The 26,426-nt window shown below is 39.6% G+C and overlaps 1 protein-coding gene across 1 annotated transcript in view; it reads right to left on the reverse strand.

The window, feature by feature from the left end:
• Positions 1 to 930: 930 nt before the first annotated feature.
• Positions 931 to 26,426, reverse strand: part of LOC148321116 (thrombospondin type-1 domain-containing protein 7A-like) — a 70,450-nt gene continuing 44,954 nt past the window's right edge. Inside the window, exons 7-28 of the mRNA XM_088318907.1 lie at positions 25,321 to 25,515; positions 21,202 to 21,442; positions 18,715 to 18,830; positions 17,253 to 17,385; positions 16,876 to 16,979; positions 15,339 to 15,533; positions 14,898 to 15,164; positions 12,475 to 12,653; positions 12,309 to 12,314; positions 12,053 to 12,186; positions 11,670 to 11,823; positions 10,109 to 10,250; positions 9,863 to 9,978; positions 9,671 to 9,788; positions 8,686 to 8,831; positions 8,276 to 8,447; positions 8,017 to 8,190; positions 7,775 to 7,870; positions 7,549 to 7,631; positions 6,503 to 6,716; positions 5,554 to 5,641; positions 931 to 3,927 (exon numbers count right to left, since the gene is read on the reverse strand). Coding sequence (XP_088175033.1) covers positions 3,675 to 3,927; positions 5,554 to 5,641; positions 6,503 to 6,716; positions 7,549 to 7,631; positions 7,775 to 7,870; positions 8,017 to 8,190; positions 8,276 to 8,447; positions 8,686 to 8,831; positions 9,671 to 9,788; positions 9,863 to 9,978; positions 10,109 to 10,250; positions 11,670 to 11,823; positions 12,053 to 12,186; positions 12,309 to 12,314; positions 12,475 to 12,653; positions 14,898 to 15,164; positions 15,339 to 15,533; positions 16,876 to 16,979; positions 17,253 to 17,385; positions 18,715 to 18,830; positions 21,202 to 21,442; positions 25,321 to 25,515 — 3,326 coding nt within the window. The 3' untranslated portion in view covers positions 931 to 3,674. The remainder of the gene's footprint in view (positions 3,928 to 5,553; positions 5,642 to 6,502; positions 6,717 to 7,548; positions 7,632 to 7,774; positions 7,871 to 8,016; positions 8,191 to 8,275; positions 8,448 to 8,685; positions 8,832 to 9,670; positions 9,789 to 9,862; positions 9,979 to 10,108; positions 10,251 to 11,669; positions 11,824 to 12,052; positions 12,187 to 12,308; positions 12,315 to 12,474; positions 12,654 to 14,897; positions 15,165 to 15,338; positions 15,534 to 16,875; positions 16,980 to 17,252; positions 17,386 to 18,714; positions 18,831 to 21,201; positions 21,443 to 25,320; positions 25,516 to 26,426) is intronic.

Raw genomic sequence — 26,426 nt, forward strand, 5'->3', positions numbered from 1 at the left:
AAGGCGTCTTGTTTGTTTTGGGGAAGATTTGGGACTTTACAGTGCGTTTGATGTTCGCGAAAATACGGTACACGTAGAAGAACGGCCCTCAATTTTGAGTGTTCAATTAACTTACCATGCATGATTATGGGAGGAAAACAGGGTATAGACAGAAAACCTACACATGGAAAATATGCAAAGGACATAGGAGGGCCAGAGCCAGGATTCCAACCTACTAACTGCACTGTCAGGAAGACATGCTAGCCTGTTGGCCACCATGTTGCTTCAGCTCAACCAGCAATGAACTACAATATAATATACTCTATAATAAAACTACAAAGTAAAGTTTTTCCTTCACTAGTTAGGGTTTCGGGTTCATTGGTTAATTAAATGTATGAATTACAATTACAGGTTAATACATTTATCCATTCATTTCATGTTTTGCTAATTAACCGAAAATTCAGACCAATCTACCGGTTAATACAACCAATATAAGATAAACCAACTAGTATTTTTTTTTGGGGGGGGGGATTGGCGGCACGATGACCTCAGAGTACAGAGGTGTAGGGTTCGATTCCGGCTCCGACCTTTCTTTGTGGAGTTTGCAAGCTCTCCCCGTTTCTGAATGGGTTTTCTCCGGGTACTCGGGTTTCCTCCCAAATTCCAAAAACATTCATGGTAGGTTGGTTGAACACTCTAAATGGTCCCAAGGTATGAGTGTGAACGTGGATGGTTGTTTGTCTTTGTGTGCCTTGCTATTGGCTGGCAACCAGTTCAGGGTGTACCCCGCCTCCAGCACTCCCACAACCCTCGTGAGGAGAAGCGGTTCAGATAGCGGCTAGCCTGCTCGATAATAGCAGCTAATATTAAGCCATTTCATCGTGGACCCATCCAGACGCCCATAACATGAAACCAGAATCAATCATATTTCTCTTTCTTTATTATCAGCAATTAGTCAAATACATACAAATAGTAGGAAAGGACAGAGTTCATCTGCAACTTTGTTTTTCACATATCAATTGTATCCCCACATTCACTCAGCTTGGATTGATTTTTCTTTACTTCAATTTTTCAGTACAAAAGTGAAAGAAAAATATGGTACATGAATAATTTAAAAAGTATTTTTCAGTTTATTTACAACTCATATTAAACGAAACATAAATTAAACATTCTATTAATTTACTGGCAAATAGCTTCATACAATATTGGACAGTCAGGCAATTACATGTTTCGGCATTGATAATGAATACATTGTATACTTTCTGTACTTTCAAGTGCACTGACAGATGTCGACACATCTTATCCTTTTGCAAATGAATGTCAATCCTCGAGAGTTGAATGTTGGTATTTCCCATGAACTGCAATACATCTGCAACTGCATCTTGAAGCTCACCCATTATGGTACAGTATCAAAGAAGAAAACCGATGATTACGTGGATACATTTATTCATGAATGAATCTTCCTAGATGTGTACTGTATCTTGAAGATGTGAAGAGTGGAACTTCCAGAACTATTTTATAGGCATCAAGCATTACTGAAGACTTTCTCATAAAATACAAAGGCTTTTGGAAACATACTTATGCTCAAGCATCCAAAATAGCCATCAAATGAGGCCGTTAAAATAAGGCATTATAGGCCTGTAATATTTGAAAACAAGCCAAAGGTCAAAGATTCATGAGAGAGAACATTTAAATCAGGACGCAGTCAGACCAAATCAGAATATCCGAGGCATCCTACGGCATCGGATGAAACGATGCATGGACGCATAACAGGAAATATGATAATTGTCTATTGGCATTAGTTTTAGACGTAATTAAGATTTATAACTAAATTCAATCACCAGAACACAGGCCCGAATCTTGTATGATTTTGGTCCCCCATTCAATAACACAATTGTTGATGACGTGTCCATACCCTGTGGCTTGAATCAAGACACTTAAGTGTATCAATAATCCAAAATTGAACTCATCAGTATAAGCCACAAGCCAAAACCATTTGAGATTCACTGAACACACAGAGCTTGGGAAGAGTAGCTGTACAGGTTAGAAAGGTATGTTCAGAGACAATAAAAATATTTACAGTATCCCATCATATGCAGTCAAAAACATTGGGAGGTCTTGGCCCCCTGCCCAACAAAAAAAAAAAAAGAAATAGCACAATGTACACCAGCTTGTCTTGAGAGATGAGTAGAACTTGCTGCACTAATATAGTGCAAAAATGATGCCTGAAAAACAACAAAAGCAAGAGGCAGGCAAAAGAGAGAGTTGCTGTAAAGTTCAGGTTAAGTTTCTCTTTTTGGCCCATACAGAGTCCACTCATATGTGACAAAATGAACAAAAGTACCACTGAAGATTTGTGCTTACCGGGAAAAAAAAATCTGAGTAATGTAAATCCAAATACAGCAGAGAAAGGCAAACTTCCAGATGTAGGAAGTGAAATAAAGTTATAAAGGCTTTTGTGAAACAGAAACAAGAAGAAGACCATCAAGGAAGAAAAAGCTGCTAATGAGCTCAGATTTTGATTTGTGACATTTTGAGGTTTTCTTTCAACGCTTTCCATGCGGGGGCAAATGTCTGTAGATCAGCATGGTAATCGGAAAGACTCCTACATGTCGGCGTCTCCATCATAGGCCAGTGTCAGTGGCTTCAGTCTGTTGTTCATCTGTCGTCGCTGTGGTTTCTTTGGCTTCTTGCTGCAAGATAAAAATAAATCAAGAAAAATAAATGAATACATTCTAGGCGATTATATTCAACAAGCTCAGAACAACTCTAAAATCATATTGATTGTACACTAGCTTTAAAAAAAAAAAGAACTGTTGGGCTTAGTGATCTAAAATATTATTACGGCATTACCGTATTTTCGCAACCATAAGGCTCACTTTAAAGTCCCAAAACAAAAGAGGCGCTTTGTCATGCAACACGGGTATTGCAAAGACTAAACAACTCTCTCGACCATTGGGCCTGATTTATTTCTTTTGGGGAGATGAATGGCATGAGAGATGCACGTTTTGTGTTCATTTTATTTCTTTGTTTCATGGTTTGCTTGTATGCTGTTCAGAGATATTTTTGTTTTCGATTTGAAACCGTGACTCTAAGAAGTGTGGTGACCAGTGACGTCCCTCCCCTGGCGTTAGATGTGTTGCCATGACATCTTTCATCATTCTGAGATGCTGCATCTGACAGCGATCCCTTATTCGCATGAGTGCTGGCACGCGCGAGCTAGAGCTGGCATGTGTGAGCTAGCGCATGCGCCTCGTAGTGCGGCGCGCCCAGTCTAAGCATTAAAGACAGAATTATCACTCTCAACTGGTGCTTCGCCCTTTGATTCAGCGCGTCTTTTGGCAGCAAAAACACAATAGTTAACTCTCATGGTCTCCTTTGTCTGTAAAAAATTGTAAAACTCTACTTTGAAAGATGATAGGGGCAATATCTAGCGAGAGCCTGAATCCAGTCAGCAAGGCTATTTATGTTAAGTCCGCAAAAGGCTTGAAGTGAAGTCAAAATGATGTTGATTGGAAGCTCACCTCCACCACCAGTGATGAAAAAGAAATGATTAAAGATGCATCACAGGGAATGAGGACACAAATGAAAGTCGGCCAGGGAGTAACATAGATGGCCCTGATTAACTCATTCATTGGTCCAGGTCAAATGAATGTATGTTTTGTCTTCTATACACGTCAATGGCAGTGAATGAGTTAAGTGATTAGAGTTTCTAAGTGAGGTGTGGAGCATTGTAGTGAATGCTGCTGCGGCTGTTGCAATGGTTGAGAAGGTTGTTGGACGGCATATAGCTGCTGTTGCTTCTGGAGTTGGCAGAGCTCTTGCTGTTCTAGGTTCTGGCAGGTAGGGCAGATGTAAGGCACTGTGTAGCTGTTTGGCTCCATCCAGTACACCCCATCTGCAGGGGACTTGGAGTTTGGCTCATGGCAAAGGCAAAAACCATAACGACTAAATAGAGAATGTGAAGGGTGAAGGTGGAGAAAGGGAAAAAAAAAAAAAAAAACATAAAATGAAAGATGAAATGATCATGGAGACAAGAATAACAAAACCAAAACAACTGAGTTAAATATGGACGGCGATGTAATGGAGATCAACTTGTCTATTACAATAACTGACAAACCCCAATTTCAATGAAGTTGGGATGAATACCCTGATTTGCAGATCCTTTTGAACCAATATTCAATTTAATGAACTACATGTTTACGACTGTGTTATATCACCTTTCCAATTAAAGACTCCCAACAAGCTACAAGCGTTAGGGAACCGATGACACTAATTGTTGAAGTTTGTATCATATTTGCTTGATGTACAACTTCATTTTCTCAACAATCTGGGGGCTCCGTCATCATATTTTTGGGTTTCATAATGTGCCACACGTTTTCAATAGGCAGGTAAGACAGCCAGGCAAGTCTAATGCACGCACCATTTTACTCCGAAGCCACACTGTTGTAACATATGCAGATGTGCAAGTTATGCTGGTTGTAAACTTCTGCAATGATAATAATAATCCTGTCCTGATCCTTTTCCGCTTTGTCCAGTGTGGACTCGTCAGACCACAGCACACTTTTCCACTTTGCGTCAGTCCATCTCGGTTTGAGCTAGCCGCTTCGGGGTGCTCTTTTTACAAGCACTCATGGCACTCGCCTGTTTCCAATGAACTTGTTAGCCTATGTAATGGTACTATTTGTTACGCATTCGAGCGCATTCCTAGTCTGTTATACTTTCCGTCACACATTTTATGTAACATGTTGCAGGCATCGAATTCAAAATGAGAACATTTGAAAAAAAAATAAAGAAGTGATCTTAATCAGTTTGAACATGAAATATTTTTGTAGTGTATTCAGTTGAATGTTGGTTGAAAAATATTTACAAATCCTTGTGTTCTGTTTTTATTTACATTTGACGCAATGTGTCAACTTCAATGAATGGGGCTTCGTAAATTCTTTTTATACAATCTGCCATTACATGGCTGTATAACCAGGAATAATTATTGAAAGGTTTTAGTCTGGTTAGCCAGTTTTAGTCCTTCCAAACATTTTGCATCTTGGTATTTCCTACCAGCTCAACCTTCCCAACACACAAGGGAATTATTTTCCAGATTCTCCATTTTTATCATGATTATATTTTAATGACGGCCCTTTGCGTCGTACCTTATTGTGTGTTTTTAATTTATTTGTTTGAACATTTGATCATCATTTGTGGGTTGGTTGATTTATTAGCATAATCTTGAAAAAAACTACACAGCCAATTTCCAGAACTCCTTTGTGGAGGGGTGGAAAATGAGAAGGAAGATCCCCATTAAATTTTCATTAAATTTGTACAAAAATGTGGATAGAAGAAATTAATTTTCACCTTTTTATGATACCTGTCCATTAATAAACTCGACAAAAAGGAACGTAAATACTTTTCAGTTTTGCAAAGTTCTCTTATACCCTCATGTTCAGTCACAATGGAACTTTTCTCTCTTCAGTGCATGCTATTCTGATCTCCATTAAATCACTAATGATGATGTTAATGTGACTGAAAATGTAACTGGAAGTGCACAACATCATCAGGCAAGCGTTGGTACATTACCATGCTAAGTAAGTCATTGACATGATAAAGACGAGAAGAACAAACACTCCTGCTGCTACTCCGTACACCCAGGTCTTGAGCTTTCCATCTGTAATGAAATATTGTGAGTGAGATTATGCTGTTTTATACACTACATCCGTTTATTTGTTGAATATTTCATTCTTTGATCACAAGGGGGCAGTAGAGCTCTGCCCAATGGTTCATCAGACGTCTGCACTCCGCAGTGCTAAAACTGAACAGACAGTCGTTTACAGATCTGATTGCCGTGCCGTAATATGACCAAACTAAATGAATACAAACACAGTAATGTGTTTTTTCAGCGGCTTCAGTCAGAATTCCTTGTTGTGTTGGGCATTGCTCTTCTGTGACTGCTCGTTAACATCATCTCTACAGCACGCTATCCATTTCCCTGTCAAAAAAGCATGTCAGTGTTATTCATCAGAGCAGGGGAAAAGTCAATTAGTCAGTCCCTTAATGACCATATTAATGAATTAAATGAAAAAACATTTCAACCATGTCTAACTGAATCATTTTAACTGTTCAACATTAAATTATGGCTGGTGTTCTCTCCACCTTCAGAGCAATTTGCCTCACGTGACATCTTCTTTTGAACTGACACGTTCACACGACAGTTCATATGACAGGTGAGAAGACGGCTAAAATGACCACACGAGCAATTTGCAGTTTTTCTCAATCACTCTGCCTTGGTCAAACTTCCTGTAATGATCTGTTTACTTGTGGTGCCATCTGAAAAAGCTCTGCCTTTTGACAGCCTGGAAATACGTGTGACGTCATGATGACAAGGTCTCTGCTTGTTTAAAAATAAAAATTGAATAAATAAAATAAAAAATATCCTTAACTAATGTACCATATCGTTGTAATAATGATAATGAGCTGTGCCTTCATTGAAATTGACATTGCAAGAAAGATCTGTGGGGAGGGTGTCAACCTGGACCAAATGGCTGCAGAAACCAGGTGCGTCCCACCCTGCCAGGTGAGCTGACGGCCGGCTGGGTGGGGTTGAAGGCTCGGATAGTCTTGACATCTGCCTTGTTGTCACCGGCAGTGGGGATCTCCAGCACTGGGATAACAGTGCACTGGTCTAGTAGGCCGTCAGAAGTCATCACTTCTGTGTAGCCCTCCTCACAACCGCAAACACCCGACTGACACAAAGAGAGAGTGCAGTTATAAAACAACAACGGACCACTGCTTGACTTAATAAGGTGAGCAGGATCTACCGCTTGGGTGTTCCACTTACATTTGAGAGTAAATATTCACATAGTGTTTGTTTGCATAGTTGGTGTGTTTGTTTATATTGAGAAACAGTATACACCAGGGGCCGTCAATCCTGTTCCTCGAGGTCCACTCTCCTACCTGTTTCCATCTCTCCCTGTTGCAACGTATCCGATTCAAATGAACAGATAATCAACAATGTCTGCAAAAGCTGGATAAAGATCCTGATCATTTGAATGAGGTGTGTTACAGCAGGGACCTGGAACAGGATTGAAGACCCCTGGTATATGCAGGAAAGACAAAAATGCAAAGCAACTACTTGGGTGTAATATCAGCAACATGACAGAGGGTGGCGAATACAGAGCTGCCAACCTATAGAACAAACCGGAACAACTTGTCTGAATTTCACTATTTTGAAAATGATGTAATAAAAACATGAATACAGGACTGTTATTGCAATACTGTTTTATGCAGCTTTTGATCTCTGTTTGTGTGTCTCTTATGATGTATATTTTCTCTTGTTTCTGCTCAAACCTCGTTATGTCCAGAGGGTGTACTGTACACCAAACCTGCCATACTGCATTTTGCAAAAAAATATCCATCACAATAAAGCGGGTTTAGATCAAACTCAGGATAAGCAGGACAGGTGAAAAAGAAAAAAAAATGGCCGTAAATTGTACATTTGCTACATTTCAATTAATTCTACAGCATTTCTGTATGCCATCCACTCTTTAGCATGTTACTGTTTGTTGTAGAACCCACCTCTGTACAAAAGGAACGTGCTTTGGTGCAGGGTGGGTCACAGGATCGGTCAGCCATTGGCTTAGCTGTTGTTGGGCACCCGCCTGTAATTAACATGATTTCATCATGACATCTACAAATGCATGTTAAAATGCTGCCGTGCAGAGCAAAGCCATATCAAAAACACCCAGAAACGCAGCCATGAGTGGGGATTCACTGTAAATTGTATATCAACTGGAGAAGTCACCTGTGACATTCAGTCCATCAGAACGCTGGCACCAGACATGTCGGGAAGAGCCTCTCCATGACCCAGCTCGCCAGGTGTATTCAAAACACTGCCCCTCTGAAGGGAGAATGTTCTGTTTAGATCTTTGAGAAACTCAGTCATTTCTAATGATATTACAGAAAAGACGGTCTTGGACAGAATCATTAAGTCAACACTAATAACTGAAATCAAGTTTTAGCAGTAAGGCCGTATGTCAATTTGACCTGTACATGGCCGAGCCTCCAGCTCCTGTTCCGGACACTGAAGCAGATTCTCAGGGTCTTGAGCCACAACAGCTCGAGAGCGGACTTGCACTGACCCAAAACCCAGATCATCCCCACCAATACAGCTTAACTGGCATGGACTCCAAACAGTCCAGTCTGTCAGGTAGCATTCCCCTAAAAGAATTGAAGTGAATTGAATCATTTCATGAAATAGCACCTATACCAATTCACTCATCTATTGCCCAGAGTGCGATTTTACCTGGGCAAGGTACTGTGCAGGACTCCTGTAGTACGATCTGTGTATCTCCTTCCACCACTGGTTCTTGTTCTCCACACAGCTCATCGTCCACAAGACTTCCCTGTAGATCAGAACCATCTGACACGAAGCATGAAATGTTCCTGAACCGCAAGCCTTCACCACATCTTGCACCCTGGAATCAAAGAAAATGTGTTATAACATGTTAACTGTTCCCACACAAACTGAAATGTAGTTTTGGCTCAAATTCTTTAGTCGCGACACTGCCTAGTCTACTACACCTAATCAACCGATTGATAGATATGGCTCATTATTTTACTCCAAATGACATATTCGAGTTCTTGAATGTAGATATTCAAAATATGTGATATGTATAAAATATAATAGCTACAGCTAACAGGAGACCATCTAACCTCTGACTTGCATTCAGACCACACGCTGTATCTCCAGCTGTAACAGGGCTTCACAAGGCACGGCTTCCACTGCTGCATCTGTGTTGGGCATGGCCTCCCGTCACCCTGGGGAGCCTGGATGACTGTCCTTGTTCTCCAGAGCTTGCCTAGAGACAAGGGAAAAGAGGCAGAAAAGATATTTGCCTCAGGATGTTGATAGATATGCTGAAATTTAACATACGGTTATGTTTGATGAGGAGTGTCCAGGACACCAGCAGGAAGACAGGAAAGCGACAGCTGCTGTTTGAAGTTATCAGTTTATGGACATTGGTGCTGTCGGTTGGATACAAATCCTGCATCTATGCACTGAATATATATATATATATATATATATATATATATATATATATATATATATATAATAGAAAAAGAATATAATACAATTTGCCTGCTGCAGTGCAAAGTGCACTCTGAGTGCCCACAGAACTCATAATTGACGATTGTCGATGAGTGACCCGATCCTACAGAAGCATTTGGGAGGATACATTATCTCCCTTTCAGTTGGTTATCAGATGTGAGAATTGTTTCTCACACCATGAAGCACTTCTTATTAGAACCATTACCTTAATACCTATGTGATGGCGCTGACAGCTCACTCACAACAGTCAAAAGAAGTATACTGCTGTATGGAAAAAGCTCTGTTAAAATTCCATTTCATGCAGATGTTCTCAAATATGGTAATGTCCATACCCAATTAGATAGATGGATGGATGGATGGATGTATAGATAGATAGATAGATAGATAGATAGATAGATAGATAGATAGATAATAGATAGATCAAGCTAGTCAGCAGTCCCAATTTTGAGATTTTCAACTTCACTGCCAGTCTAGGTCAAAAACATGGACTTTTTGGCTTGTATACCTGTCGATCGCGGTGAATGAGTGCAACCCTCTGGCCCAAAGCCAAGTTGACACCACTGAAAAAAATAACTGAACCCCACATACCTTGTAGTCCGCATTTATGTGTACAGTCGGACCATGCCGACCACTCCGACAACTGGCAGTTGACAGGGCACTCCACAACACAGGAAGCATTCATTTGCCACTTCCTCTCAAGGCCAAGCTGAAATACAATTATTTGAATTAACTTCGACTTTATTAGTGAGAGTAAGATACAAAAAAAAACCTCAGACCCACCTCTTTACAGAACCTCAGGTCAACCGATTTTCCGTCGCTCCGCACGCAGTCAAGCATGCGGGTTTTGATACCATTTCCACAGACGGCTCTATCACTCAGTTGACAAGTACTCCAATCTTCACAGACCAGACATCAAAGGAGAAACAAGGTTTTCTTATATTCAGGCATACCCAGCAGTCAGTATTCATCCAGTATAAACTGTTCTCATAGAAGAATACACGATTGTCCAAGCTACTTCGGTCTCACCAGTGATGTTGTAGGAATGGTGGAAGCAATTGCTGTTGAGTTTGCAAAACTCTGCTTCACTGGTTGGGGGACATTCCTTCTCCTCTCCGGGTTGCCTGATTGGGTAAGCCTTTCTCTCTCGTGTACTATTCCCATGACATGGCTGAGGAACAAATAAATATTAGATGGATATTTTGACCGATAGATTAAGATGGTTGGAACTGAGGAAAGTTTTCTTTGTAGAGCACAAACCTGAGAATATTACACACTTGATTATTACATGATGATAGCGTTTAAAAAGCTGATTTTTCTTGCCCCGATTTGGTGGTTGTGACCTCGTCCTTAAGACTTAAAGACATTAAGTCTAAATCCATCTTTGAACTGCATCCAAACTATCTGTCTCTATATCTATTAGTACCCTCTACTGGTGGAAAGGAATCAAACTATTGCATAATGTCTTACCCAGCGACCCACTCTCGTGAACTCCGGCTAGGCCACGAGGTCAGTTTAAACACCATCACAAGTTGCGATGTGGCATCAATGGTAATTGGCTCGAAAATGTAACTCGTATCTGCATACTTATTTTCATTTTATTACTTTTGTTTCTCAGAAGTACGGGAAAATGGAAATGCCTACATTGCTCATCTGCCCATGCGCTAATGGCACTGATACGTTCGTTAACTACTACTACTCCATAGTTACGTAGGAATTTTAAGGTGTACAGTAATAATTATACGCATGTAAAACATATATTACAAAATCGCTTTCTAGTAATTTAAGATGATAACTACATCAAACAAATGCAGTAGCAACAGATATGATTTGGTGACAGCAATCAAATGGCGGTGCTTGCTGTAATTCACAGTGAGTTGCAGAAATTGTCACTTACACTTTGACAAGTAAGTCTGTTGGAAGTCTTCTATGTAACCTTTTCACAACCACTAGGTACATTCAACATTATGTGTCATGAACAAAAACAACAAATTAAACACACGGCTTGCCATATGAATTGCCGGAGCATACATAAGCTCCCCATCCCACGACAGAACACCTCCAAGTTATGTTAGGCTACTCCCTATCACGTACTGTTATGTGTAGTTACCTTGCTTTACCAAGTCCGACCGTTTTTCCTCCTCACCGTGACCGCCCGTGTCTAACGTTTTCACAGTTTAAACACCTCGCTCGGCATCCACGGCAATCACGGCCTGTCATGTTTGGCCATCCCTTCCCTCCCTGTTTTGTCCACGGTGGACTGCCTTCGCCACTTGGAACATACCTTAATGTCCTCAATCTTGTTCCTCCACGGAGCTGTGTCCTGCCCGCTTTCCATCTGTTCCATCAGATAATCAGCAAGGTCTGCAGAAGCTAGATAACAATCCTGATCATTTAAATCAGGTGTGTTGCAACAGGGAGAGATGGGAAACAGGCAAGACACCGGCCCTCCAGGAACAGGATTGAAGACCCCTGCTGTAGTGTAAATGTGGCCGTAAAAGATGGTCTTTTATAAAAACTATGAAGAATATAAGCTAATAAATAAATAGCTAATGAGTGTCATTAAATATACAGTCCATGTTATTCTCACCAATGGACATGGACTCCAGGCCCCCCAGTCTGATAACACACAGTCCTCTGGACAGGGCAGCTGGCTGTTACGAGCTCCCAGTGGCATCTCCTCCGGGTCACACAGGTAGTCCTCCACCTGCTCTGAGGGGCCATCTATCGTATTCAGCATACACCTGTCATACAAAACATTATCATTTCTTGCCTTAATCGTGAGAAAGAATTCCATGTGCTTGATTACGAGGCCAAAATGCAGATATCATGAATATAATAATAATAAATAAAGGCACTTGCTGTCTAAAAATCTAAATCTAAATCTGTGTGCCAATAAAACGATCAGAAAAAAGGTTGGGTCCACTGATCTATAGTATTTGATAATCTTGTGTTGTTTAGAAAAATCTTTACCTGACTTTTCTGGTCTGAACGCCTTCACCACAGTTGTTCTTCAGGTCCACACTGCTAACTTTCCATACACTCCATGGCTCGACCACCCAAATATACTGCCCGCAGTCACTGAGACACGGCACCACTTCGTAAACCTTTTTTAAGCAAATGTCAACAATACCTGATTGGACTCGGTATGAATTTTTATACAATACTACAGTATGCAAGTATGCAGGGGGGAAAACTGTATCATCAATGAAGACAATTAAGTACTTACTTGTGCCTGTGGTAGAAGTGCATTAAACACCAAAAAGAGAAGAAAAACAGCAATGTCAGTGAAATTATTCTCATTTCCAGAATATTGAATACAGTATTTGTAAAAACTTACATTTAATAAGTGAACCTTGTGAAACTACAGTCTGCTGTACTGTGAGATAAATCACCTGGTTGACGTGGTCAAGTTTGGGGCAAGGCCTTCCACCATTGTATGGTTTTTCTCTGAGCCATTTTGATCGGACTTTGACGCCACTGCCGCATGACTTGCTGCATCGTGACCAGTTGGACCACTCACTGAGTTTACAGTCAGACGGACAGGGAATGATGCAAGCCTCCTCAATGTATCCTATGAACAATATGACAGTGAAAGTACATAACTTGACTTCAGTCAGCAGTTTGAGGCTTTGGCATTTGAAAACGTATTAAAGACTCAACTGGACTTGAACATGAACGAAATGAATTATTATTCTGTTTCTAATGGAACATGTGCCTTTTTTCACAAAATATATAAATAAAAATGTCTTGTATTGTAATGTTCCTTTTTTTTTTTACAGAAACATATTTTTGGTGACAGGACACAGCAGATTAAGCTGAAGGGAACCACCCCACTGCTTCCTCCACACATACGACCACACCATGTCATCGGCCTTATCAACAATGGTGATGATTCTGAATACCGACAAGATAAAAGTCTAGCTGTGTCACTGGTCAGGATCAACTTTGGGTTCATTGTATTGCTTCAGGACACTTCAATTTGGTGACATAGGTGAAGGTCGAACCCACATGGAGGGACAATCACTCTGCTAACTCAGTCCGGCCGAACTGCAAAGTTGATGTGTCGCATCTGAATCCAAGGTTGTTGGTTTGACCCTTGCCCGTTGTGACCAGTTAGTCCTATTTCTGTGTCACCAATACAAATTTTAAACTATATTATCAGTAGGTGTAGACCAACCAGTACAAATCCATCCGTTATCAGTACCGCTTCTCCTCACAAGGGTCGCAGGGGAGCGGGAGCCTATTCCAGCTATCTTCGGGCAGTAGGCGGGGTACATCCTGAACTGGTTGCCAGCCAATCGCAGGGAACACATAGACTAATAACCATCCGCACTCACACTCATACCTAGGGGCAATTTAGAGTGTCCCATCAACCTGCCATGCATGTTCTTGGAATGTCGGAGGAAACCGGAGCAGGAAGGCCGGAGCCGGAATGGATCCCTCGACCTCTGCACTGAGAGGCTGACCAGTGCTAACCAGTCGATCACCGTGCCGCCGTACCAGTACAAAATGCTCCAAAATGTTCTTATTATCATAACAACTAAGATGCTACAAAAATGTATCTTAACTGTTTTACTTTAATTGAGATGTCCATTAAGGTTTCACAGTGTGTTCTGGTGCAGCCAGTACAACCTGCAGCTGAACATGCTCAACACTAGAGTTGATTGCGGATTTCAGGAAACGTCATTCGGCACAGCTGTCCCTCACGCAACCCAGTTAGCTGCCTTTAAAGTACTTTATGTTGTACTACAAAAAAATTGTGCGTTGCACAATCCCTATCCCCAAGTGGTAAAGCACCGTCATTGTTCCTTTAAGTTTGTGATCTTGCCATCTAATTCAATATACTGCCAAATACAAACAAAACTGCAATGGCTTAACGGTGCAGCCTAAGGGAATAAAGTGGCTGGAAAGACCAGACAGTATTGTGTTTCATCCACAGAATATTTGTGGAATAAAAGCAACAATCAAAGGATGCGAAAATCAGAGTGAAAGCTGACAGCAGTTTTTGTTACAGTCGCAGCCAGTCACCATAAAACAACCCCATACTAGGAGTAAAAAGCTCAGACTCACAACTAGGTAACTTTTTCATTGAACAAGCATAGATGTGCCTCTTCCAAGCGCTTTGATATCTTCCAGATCTGACTGATCTGTAATTCTAAATTCCCTTTCCTCCTCTTGGTGGCAAATACCAAGCTATGTTCATATGGATCCAAGTGGCCTGACGGATTTTGGATTTTAGTGCCCCAATATAGACTAAGAGCTAGGTCAAGTGACATACTTACTTCCTTACTTTTTAACTCCAGCCCAGGTAAAATTAATGTGCTTTTCGGCTTTTATTCCCGTCAATGGCAGTGAATGAGTTTGGGTCAGTTTAATTATTGCATTTTGCATGCAAGTGCAAGCAAGAAGAGAAGTGAGCTCTCAAAACGTATAATTGGTAGTCTCCAGCTGTGTCCCACTTCAGTCTTTCTTTGAAATTAGCTCCATTAAAAATGCATTCCAAAATGAGAAAGAGGTCATTTGTCAGGGTTTCTTTTTGTTCCCGTGACATCTGTGATCAGTTAAAACACTTTGAGTGGACTACGTCACATTTTCTGTCTTTTAAAATTTTGAATTTAAAATGGAACCCCATGTCAGGTGTGCAGCAAAACCTGCGTTGCAATTTCAACTTATTTCGGTCCGCTAGAATTATTTAAAAATCTACTTTTTAAAATTATGTATATAATAAATCAGAAATAAATCATAATAATTTATATAATAATAATACAATCAAATAATTATTTAAATAGTCAATATTATTTTAGCTCCTACTCACCATGACTGTTGCAGCGTGACGTCTCCACGATGCGGTTATCCTGGTCATAGCAACCCATAGCTTGGTATCGATACCCTTGACCACATTCCTTGATATCGCCCTGGACCTTCATGCCGAGTTGACCTTCCATCCGGCTGCTCTCGGAAAGTATACAGTCGGACCAGTTGCCCACAGGCTGAGCATTGTATTTGTTGCACGGGCAGTACTGAGTCTCACTCAGTGGATACATCTGGTGGTTCTTACACTGGTCTCGCTTTTTGCTCTTACCTGCAGAAAAGAAAAGATCAGTAGATAATCTCCTGCTTCAGAATGTTCATACTGTATTTGGAAAAATATAAGAAAAAAAAAATAATCTTAAGGAAAATAACACTGACTTTTCCAGCTATGGCATTTTCTAATGACACTATTTTCTTCCCGCATAATATTTTGTGAATTACTTACCCACAAGCATCCGCTTGCGAACCCTGACACCCACACAATCAGCTGTGCAAGGGGAAAATTTGGACCAGCTGCTCAGTTGACAGTCCTCTTGGCAGGGCAGCTGGCAGAGCTGGGTGAGAGGCGGCATGGACCTGGAGAACTTCAAACAAGCTTCAACATCAGCTTGTCCGCCATCCTGCTTCCGACACGAAACAGCTACGGGGATGAGAGACATGATGCCACTTTTCAAGAAGGCATTGCCACAACTTTTAGCTATTTTGTTGTAGAAATATTCATATGTGAACATTGAATTGTAAAAACTGTCCTGTGAAAACATGTCCAATTTTGCAATTTAAAAAAAAAAAATTAAAAATCATGTTAATGCGATTTCTGTGAGGCGGGAACCCCATTAATGTCAACGTTTCAAAAATTGAAGAAAAATTGACTAAATTACTTTTTCACGATATGGATATTTGGATGTGTATAATCAAGGCGGATAATTTCTGGAAAGTTCTTGAATTTGTTGAGTCAGAAGAGGTTGTCATGATTTCCAGATCGAAATATACATGTCAATTCAAAAGTATTACTAGATCATAAACTATTTCATAAATATACATCTAATTTGATATGCAAGTTGCATGTGTTGCGATTGAAAAAAACAAACCATGGTGCTCTCTCCAGAACCACACCAAAAGTATTTTTTTATTTCAATTGGCAGACTCAATGTTTCTGTCGATGTAGTTTTTCACCCTGTGTTAAAAAAAAGCTTCTTAACAACATTGTGGTATTGTCACATTTATTTTCACATTACAGTACGGCTAAAATACCGTTAAACAAGACATCGAACGAGAACTGATTAGGTCTACTAAAACACATCTACCATGGAAATTGTAGACGTAATGGGGGGAAAAAAAGTTTAATCAGTATTGAGTAAACCGGTGAACAGAAAGAAGCTTATATTGAATTGTCTCTCTCCACTCTGAGTGCAGAGTGACAGGTAATGGTAAATCATGACAAGAGGCATCAAAGTGGGGGAGCAGGATACTTATCATTGAATTAGATAATGGACTGGATATGCCAGAGACAAAGAGCGAGAGTACACTTCTGCATGTTAACTGTCTGCCAGTATTCTCACATGCATTCATGTTATCCTCAGCAAGTCATCACAAAGGAGCAGTTAGTGGTCAATTTTAACTCATAAAAGAGGAAGTATTGACTCATTGTAGACCTAATAATGTGTGCGTACCAAGGTTATTATAGTTAACGCAAGCTATCAAAATAAAAAAAAATTGAAAAAAAAATCTTCATTAATGAAAAAAAAAATGCTTTTGAAAAAATATATTAACCAAATACTTTTTATAGAACAAACTAAAACTCAATATACAATAATGTATCGTTTAAAAAAAAAACTAAAAATATAACTAAAAACAAAACTAAAAAGAACCATTTTGACAAAAAAAAAAACCACATTTACAAAACAAAAGTCAAAACTAAATAAGAAATAACCATCATGAAAAATCCCAAACTACAAACTCCGCATTCGAGTGTGTCTCCTCACCTCGAACCTGCAGGCCCGATCCACAGTTTTCCTGAGCTCCGGGGCTGTCCTGACGAACTGACCATGGAACCATTTGGCATCTTCGCCATTTATGTGTTTTCCATCTAATGAAATAGAATGAGATTGAAAACAAAATATTTGTATTTCAAACCATGCATCATTTGGTGACAAAATATTTAGGCCCATGTTAGCACAGTGAATAATTATAATTACTGCTCGGGAAATTCCGATCATGTATAATATTTGAGCTGCAACTAATGGATAAACAGCGTAATGAATAAAGATGTCTATTAAAGCGTCTGCGATAAACTTTTCCACAAAGAGTATAATTGCTGAAGTGTCAGTTGCTGGTTGGAACAATGAAAAATGACATTTACCTGAAACCGGGACAGACTGAGGGAGCATCACTCTCTCTTTCTTGGGTCAGTACTTCTGGACACTCTTGGCCTCCATTGGCTGGTAACTGGATGATAATGCGTTTTCTGTATTGCTTCTTCTTTGTCTTACCACCTGTGGGTAACCAAATGACAATATATTGCAAACAATAAAAATATTCTTAAGGTTTTCTTGAGGTCCAATATCTACAGTGGATATAAAAAGTTTACGCACAATTTTTAAATGTTGGTGCAATGTGACACCGAATATGAGGTTATAGCCCAGTAGTTGTCGCATATTTTCTTTTCTCTGAAATATTCAACACTTTTATACTAGTGTTGGATGTTTGGTTTCTACATGGCGCTAATGCTTTGAAGGCTTCAATGATTTTTCAGACGATGTTAATCCACATGTCACAGACTAGGCTAGACCAGAGGTGAGCATTTTATTAAATTTTGGCGGTCCCTCATTGAATTATAATCATCACTAGGTCAGTCCGTCAGTCAGTTTATCAGTTAGTCTGTCAGAAGTCGGCCCATCAGTCAGTTCATCAGTTAGTCCGTCAGAAGTCGGCCCATCAGTCCCTAACCTCCCCCCACTACCACCCCACCGTCCCAAAAAACACATCATTAAAACGGATCTAAGTGGTCAGTTGGTACTTGGGCTGCACAATTATGAAAAAAATATGAATCACGATTATTTTAGTAATAACTGAAATCACGATTATTCAAACAATTATTTAGTTTGGGTTTTTTTTGCTACAAAACAAAAAAATGGATAAATGAAAACAATATTTAGACAAATCAAATGAATTTTATTATTAAGCAATTTAAAAAAATTAAGCAACATTTTGATGATGGTGTCCTTGTATAAAGAAACAGTGCATTGTAGTTCACTCGTTATACATTTCTAAAATGCCTAGAACTGTTGCGACATTTAAATAAACAATTTCAATTTGAACGCTCAAATTCTGAACTTAAGTATACACACTATAGTATTAGACATTGTCAAATGACTACTACTAATAATGTCATATGTCGAATAAGCTATACTGTATATAATAATTATTTTTTATGATTATGCCAATTTTGTCATTGTTGAGTGTAATTATCACAATCGTAATTGAATTTCAGTTAATTACAGAGCCCTAATTGGTACTTAACCCGGATAGTGACGATTCCACTGACAGACAAAAATGCTCTTCCATAAGTGAATCGTTTGTCACTTTTTAAAATCATCACCAAAACAGACGTTTGTCAGTGATGGACCGGTCCGTTAGTCTGACGTAATGACCACCTCTGGGCTAGACTAAAACTTTTAAAGCATCATTACCAGCTTGCCTTTAATAATTTTTTTGCTTCACGCAGAGCTTCCACTTAAACGTCACATGTCCCAACAACCCCCCAAAAAATGTGTGTTTCACTTATTTTCGACATATTTCATAATCTCAAACGTGAAGCTGACCTTTTTGACATGTTGACGGGTAGGTGCTCCAGTCACTGTATGGGGTGAGCAAACAGTTTCTTTTGCAAGGCAATAAGCAGGGCCTGACAGTGTCTGGACGCAAGTTCTCTGGACACCTGAAAAAACATTTGCAACAACAGTGACATTCTCACTCACCAAATATGCGTTAGTGTCCTTGACAGTCTGACGTCTATTTTACCGTAGTTGGTGAACACTAAAAATAAGGATAATAAAAATAATAATAGTAATATAATATAAGAATAAGAATAATCTGATTTGTCATTATCAGTCAAGAAAGAAATTGCCGTGGGAATATTGGATTCATTTTTTTTTCTAAAAGTCAGATTGCTGCAATGTCATTCCTTGAAGCATTCAGTCAGATGATTCTGATGATGATGATTCCCTAGCCTGGTAAAAGCCTCTCAGCGCAAATTTACATATTGTACGATGTATAATATGATGTTCTGTATACAGATTTGATAAAGTGAAATGAACAGAAACAACTGCATTATTCTTTCTTCCTCGCTTTTTGGTTATTTCTGCTTCGGGGGCACCATTTCTCAGTCTTCTCATGATATTTAGTGCAGAATTGCATCATGTTGGTTGAATATTATCCTCGTCTCAGCTCACCACACGTCATTGATTGATAATAAGGATGGGATTTCTCTGACCAGTCTATTAATGCTTATGCTGTTTTATTTGTAAGCTTCCCAAATTTAATTTCAATGAAAAGACTCAGAAAATGAACACTGAATATTACATTGATCAGCATGAGTGCCGCTAGGGGACGGGAGACCAATGAAAAAAAAACATCACTTGGACCCCTGTCTCTGCGAGGGCCTTTAGAATCTCTCTCTATTGAAGAGACGTGACACACATATCTGATTTGAACCAATGGCATGCCTATTATTATTATTATATATATAATTTCATGTTCTTTGGTGGCAGACTTCTAATCGTGGTCACAGCTGGTTAACCCTGGCACACTTGTCTCCACTGATGTGAAAAAATATCCTGTGGCACCAGTTCACTGTGCAGCATGTTGCTATAATCTGGCAAATTATGCCAGAATAACAAAATAGAGTCATTTTCATACACCGCATGGGGGCTGGTGGGTTCGCTGGAGCGGAGCTGCTCTGCTGCCAAATAATACCTTCTGATGAATAAATAAATACATCAGCCATGGTCCCAGCAGACCTTCAGAGATGAAATAGACCCGGATGTTTAAACACAGTTGGAAAGGAGCTAATCATCTCTGCCACAATAATGTGACTGTGACAAACCAGAAAGGGAGAAAGACACATAGGGCACATTTGCGGCACCTTTGTGCGCCGTTGTGGGATAGAAGTAGTCTTAAACCCAGCCAATCCTAGTGACAACCATCATTTGCATCAAAATCAGGGCGGCCCGGATGCAATGTGAGATGGAGATTGTGGAAACAGCAATAACAAAACTACGCTGGGGTCCGTGCTCGACATTGGCAGGTAGACTGCAAGATCTCCCCTTGCAAATGACGTTATTTGACGTGCATGTGATGTGGCCAAATGGTGCCTTATCTCATCTGTCTTCGGGCAGTAGGCGGGGTACACCCTGAACTGTTTGCCTACAATGCATGTTTTTGGAATGTGGGAGGAAACCTGAGTATCTGGAAAAAAAAACCCACACTAGCAAGGGGAGAACATGCAAACTCCACACAGGAAGGCCGGACCCGGAATCGATCCCACGACCTCTGCACTGTGAGGCCATCGTGCTAACTAGTCGACCACCGTGCCGCCTATTATTATGATCCGTTTTATGAAATGATTTCTACAATGATTCATAGGGATTGTCTCACCCTGGTGTCTTTTTTTCTAAATTAAATATCATAACGTCCACCACGCACATCGGCAGAGCGCCAAATTTGTCTGGCTGCGCCCCAATCAAATCCATCAAAATTGAGTTAGATCACTTGCATCTCCGTTTAGTCTAAAATCTATGTTTGGTAACCTAATTTGCAGATGTGATGGGGAACGAGGCAAGAAAGCCGAGTATAGCGTAGCGCGTCTAACAAATTCACAAACATGGTGAACCAAAAAATGGAAAAGCAGCTTTTTTTCACGCCGAGCACCCAAATTGTCAGATGAGTCGCCTATGAAGCAAATCTCTGCGCCGGAACTTACCAGAGACGTGCAACACGGCTCTAAACACTAGACTTGCGCTGGCATGAAAAGGAAGTAACACACTTTTTACGGTGCACGGGCACCAGTCTACCAAAATAGGCCTATAGTGTTACACCCAAATAAGATTTGGCACTAAGATTAAAAGTCTGAATGACACAAATGACTCAACAAATCCATGTGTGCTGTACCTACATTTGACCATTCGGTCATAACGAGTTTGATGAACATCACAAATGAAGTCTCTTCAACACGTCATTGTACAGAACACCAAATAAAATCTGCACAAAACTGAATGACAGATGAACGGTATTTTTGGAGAATAACTTACTTTTTCGGAGGAACCTGGCCCACATTAACCCGGACACAGATGACTTTACGCGTCTGCATTCCTACTGAGCATGAGGAATCGTCTCCATGTGCGCGGCCCATCGAGGTGTTGGTCACTGGGATGGAGGAGTCCTCTATGCACTGACCCCATGGACCCGTCTGCCAGTGGTACACAGTGCATGGGTGGTCATTGCAGCTCCTCACCTCCTGCAGGGTACTGATATTGGGACACTGGATTCCACCTATTCAAGGACGTGTATTGATGTCAGCATCAGTTAAATGTTGTTACCCGAAGGCTTATTAGAATTGAGAGTTGTTGATTTGGTTCTGGTGATGCTACTTTGCTTTACTTTATTTAAAATTTTCTCATTGATTGTTCTCTCTTCTCCTGAGCACTGAATTTCAACTCACTTGAAACTAAACCAGCTAGTCACACAGTATTCTTTTTTGACTCACAGTGTGGTTTGTACAAGAAATCTTGATGTTATTACACTATTCTAAAATACATATAACATGGACAAATCATGGATTTGGCAGCATTGCACAGAAATTCTGGAAGCATGATCTGTCTTAACTTGGAAGGAACAGAATAATAGCTAGAAACCTTTAAAGCAAAACCCTTTTTTTTTGGAATAATAGTGTGGTTTGTATAAGTAATCTTAATGTTATTACATTATGACAAAATAAGTAAAACATGGACAAATCATGGATTTGGCAGCATCGGTCAGAAATTCTGGCCGTCCAAACGTGGTAGGAACAGAATAATAGCTAGAAACCTTTGAAGCATAAACTTTTTCTTTTTTTTTTGACTAACTGTGGTTTGTACAAGTAATCTTGATGTTATTAAACTATTATAAAATAAGTATAACACGGACAAATCATTGATTTGGCAGCATTGCACAGAAATTCTGGAAGCATGCTCTGTCATAACTTGGAAGGAACTGAATAATAGCTAGAAAGCTTTGAAGCAAAAACTTGATTGTGATGTCTGAGTCTTAACTCATTTACTGCCATTGACGGTTAAAGACGTCAAAGATACAATTGGATTTTTTTCCTTTTTTTTTTACTTTGCTGGTAGTGAATGAGTTAATAGCGCTATAGATGAACTTTTAATTGATTTTTAGCTCTTAGGCACAAGAGATTGACGATGGGGTTTTATATTAACCCGAGGGAAAAATTGATAGAGATACGAAGGGCAGAATGTCAACACAAAGCTGGTAAGCATAATATGGTCTCAGGTGGGGAGTGCACTTGATGTGACCTTCTTCGCTAAAAACCACGTCATTAGTGGCCACTGTCACCTTCGGAGCAGAGAAACCCCGAGGAGATGGTCATCTTCGAGTTCGTCACTGATGGACAGGAGAAAGCCTGACTAAAATGAGTACTGACCTCTATGTAATGTCCTTCACAGAGAAAATTTACATGAGCGATAATTACATTTCACCCCAGCCGAATCTCTCAGTTGGGACCTTATTAATACATGGCCCCTTCACTCCACTGTTGTAATACATGCTAATTAAAAAGATAAATATTAAAGTTAAATTCAGTCTCACAGGCACCAATGTGAGATAAAGTAAAGACACTATTCTTCCGTACACTTCCAACAAAGAATATGGGTAGATAAGAGAGAACGATCGACCATAAATGTTCGAGCCGTTTGCAAATGCACGTGCCAGAATTGCTCAGGAATAGACGAAGCCAAATGTGTATCAGTCTGTCAATTCTCATGGATGAAATGCTTCCTTCGTTCAGCACCAGCTATGTTGCTGTGAACATGCCAGAAACAGCATGTTGAACAACTTGTTCCAGAAGTGCGAAAATAGGCTGTCACCATCTTAGTAGGGCCAAAAAATGAATTTAATTTGGGAGAACTGCCAAGCCAGGCGTGAACCATCTGTGGGTCCCCCCCCCCCCACACTTTCAAATCACAAAGGTGAAAAATGTTCTTTCAAGCATTTAGTAGGTTGGGATGTAAAACAAGACAAAAACCTATTTGTATAATTTCAGCATGATTTAGATCAGTGGTCCCCAACTAATGGGTTGAGACCCAAAAGTGGTTCATTGAACCGATTTTTTCAGAAGTGTACTGAGGTGTATTAAATTCCCAAATAGAAAATACAAAATAAAGATAAAGATGTCCTTTATTGGGTAAGTGTCAAGAAATGTTGCCCAGGTGCGTAACATTTCACAAGTAATACTTTAAAATAAAAAAATACAGTTCAGCTCAACCTTTGGTTAGCAGACGTCATGGCGGTTAGTCCTAAACATATTGCTAGCATTGTGTTCTGAATCCTATTACACTAAAAAAATATGTACTCCAGCTAATGAGTAGGTATTCCTCAAGAGCAAGAATTTGGCTGAGCCAGAAAATTATTGGAATGATTGCGTTGAGCAATGATGCCTCAAAAAAAGTAATTTAGTTACTTTACTGATTATTTGTTTTTAAAAAATAACGTAACTTTTATTACTCAGTGGTGAGCGGTCAAGGCCGTAAAGGCTTTTTCTGCTGGCCTAACATTATCAAGAAATTCTGATCATATTCTTCACATTGATGTCATATTATATCCAAGTGTTATATTTTTAAGTGAGAGTTTTTATCCAATCAGAATTCAGCGAGCTCGTGTTGCCAGGTAGATTTCAAAACACCAGTAGCACGCACTATTTGTCCGAGGACTTCCGATACACTCGTGCGGGCATCTGTTCTGTGACTCAAGGGGGCTTTTACTGTTGATAGACAGTTCCAATAACCAATCAGATCACAACTTAGTTACAGTGAACCTTTTCACTGGCGTTACGTTGAAGGTGATGAACGCGTTTTGTGACTGGTTACTCACTTGTGAGGGGCAAGCGCGATGCTGAATCAACACAACAGTGCGTGTGTGCGTGTGTTTTGGAACCTTGCAGGTTGGTGTTGTCGGCAGCTGGCTCCAATTTAGCCAATCACTGAAGCTCCTATTTAAGACACCCAGACACGCCAAGACATCGCTAGATTGTCTACTTGCTATATGAAGTTTGTAGCCTTCAAATCTCCCGACCTTTGAGCAACCTATAGTATACTAAAGTAAATTTACCTAACTTTTTCCTCCAACCTCAAATCACATTTCGACTCTGACACACATGCCCACACACCCGTATATATATATATATATATATATATATATATATATATATATATTTATTATTTTTTTTTTTTATTATATAATGTCAACCATTTGGACCACAGTTATTTAAAAAAAAACTTCCTATGGATTTCACAAATAATATCTAAAATAAAGGCCCGCTTCTTTACTTTATTATATGATATTTAACTATCCAAGTTGTAATGGCAAAACACAAACATTTCTAATGTACATTGTTTCTAAATAAAACGATTATTTGGGGCCCTCACAATCGAGTGTGACTGTGCGCTTCGTACAATGCTGCAATACATTGTTTTGATTTTGTATTTGTCTTCTTGAAGCGAGTGTGCACTCAACGTAATTATATTTACTTTAGCTGACAGAAACTCAAAACAGTGACTGTGAATTATTTCTTTCTGCTACCTATAGCAGGCGGTTAACTCGTACTGTCTGCTATAATAAATCGTGACACTTTTAAAAATGCATGTTGCTTTTTTTGTTTTTTGTTAAATTATGATATTAGATTTGTATTATATTATAAGAATTGTATTCATAAGAACATTACTTGGATGACTTGACTGGTACAGTAACACATTTGATTGTTATTTATTGGCGTAAGTCGATTGCGATTGAAATTGAAATTTGCAATAACTCGTTAATGCCATTTCCCTCACGATATTCTGATTTCAATTAAAATTATCTTACAAAAAAAATATTGTGAGAAACACTGGACACAATGACAGTTATGAATTTTGCAATAGGTCTGTAGGTTTATTTTTGTGGGTTCCCCGGCATTACAGAAATTGGTCCCACCACCTCTGTAGTTGCTTCAGAGAACATATTTCATTTTAACTAGTAAGCAACTCATTTGAAGTGGCTTTGCAAATTATAAATTAATTCACTGGGTTTAATTATGTTTTGTTTTCTCTCCCTAACAAGCATTATGTGGTCTATTCAAAAATTTTGCATAAGCATTATGAAACTCCCATTGTGTCACTTACCCTCTCCTGCATTGTAGGCCAAAATGGAGCGAGCTCTGTTCTGCTTGCCTTCTGTATTTTTTCCAGAGCAGGTGTGGGAGCACAGAGACCACTGGGTCCAAGTACTGAGGGCACAATCCTTTGGGCAAGGCACTTCACAGATCACCGGCATAGGCAGGATGGCGTCGCGGCAGAGTTGCCTCTCCGCATGTTCACCTGGAGGCAAAAAGACTCATGTTAAGCTTTTTAAGTTTTTTCCCACGATCCCAAATGGCGGGCGCGAAATTACGCGTTCACTCTAGCTGATGGCAGCAGGTGTGAAAGTTGTAGGGGAAGGCTCGGTGGAATTAAAAGAGAATTTTGAAGATGATGGTTTTACTATGCAACATTTATAAGAGCACCATGGGTGTTTCGTTTGTATCTGCCTTTCAGATGCAATATTCAAATTTGCCTCAGGTTTGAGGTTTCAATCACTTTGTGCAAAAGCTTTAGTAAATCAGTCCTTTTATGGTAAGAGACTGTATAAGAAGGTAAATCCTAAAGAGATAAACATTTGTAACACGAAATTCCAGGAAACAATGTGAGGTTTCTAACCAAATTTTTGTTATACAGGTGATTCTCAAACACCACATTTACACCTTCAAGTACATAAAGTACTTTAACAACATATTATTAGTTGTGTTTCTTTATACACGACAGCGTACAACGATTTTAATGTACCTGACAAACTATTTTGCCGTCATTTAGCCCCAATTCCACGCAGGGGGCAAACGTTGATGAAAGGTTAAAAATTGTGTGTTCATGTGAGGCTTTGTTTTACCTGACTAAGAAAAATTTACAAAAACCTTTGGGGAACATTTGCAACATTGAACAAACTGACAAAAAGACTCGCAAATGTTCACCGCCGAGTGGGATCGGGGCTTTAAGAGGGTCACTGAAATGTTTCGTGGTCATTTATTTCATTTTAAAAATGTCAGGTTAAATCGAAACTAGGCCTGCACTATATGCGGTTTGAACATCGCGATTGCGATGTGCCCATGCGCAGTAGTCACAACGTAGGACGTGCAATGTTTCTTTTTTTTTTTTAGAACACAAAAACTTTTGGTTTGTTTCTTAAAAGCAGCACG

The sequence above is a fragment of the Idiotropiscis lumnitzeri genome, chromosome 16, assembly GCF_059441095.1.
Source record: "Idiotropiscis lumnitzeri isolate Australia: NSW breed Sydney's pygmy pipehorse chromosome 16, RoL_Ilum_1.0, whole genome shotgun sequence".
Lineage (NCBI taxonomy): Eukaryota > Metazoa > Chordata > Actinopteri > Syngnathiformes > Syngnathidae > Idiotropiscis > Idiotropiscis lumnitzeri.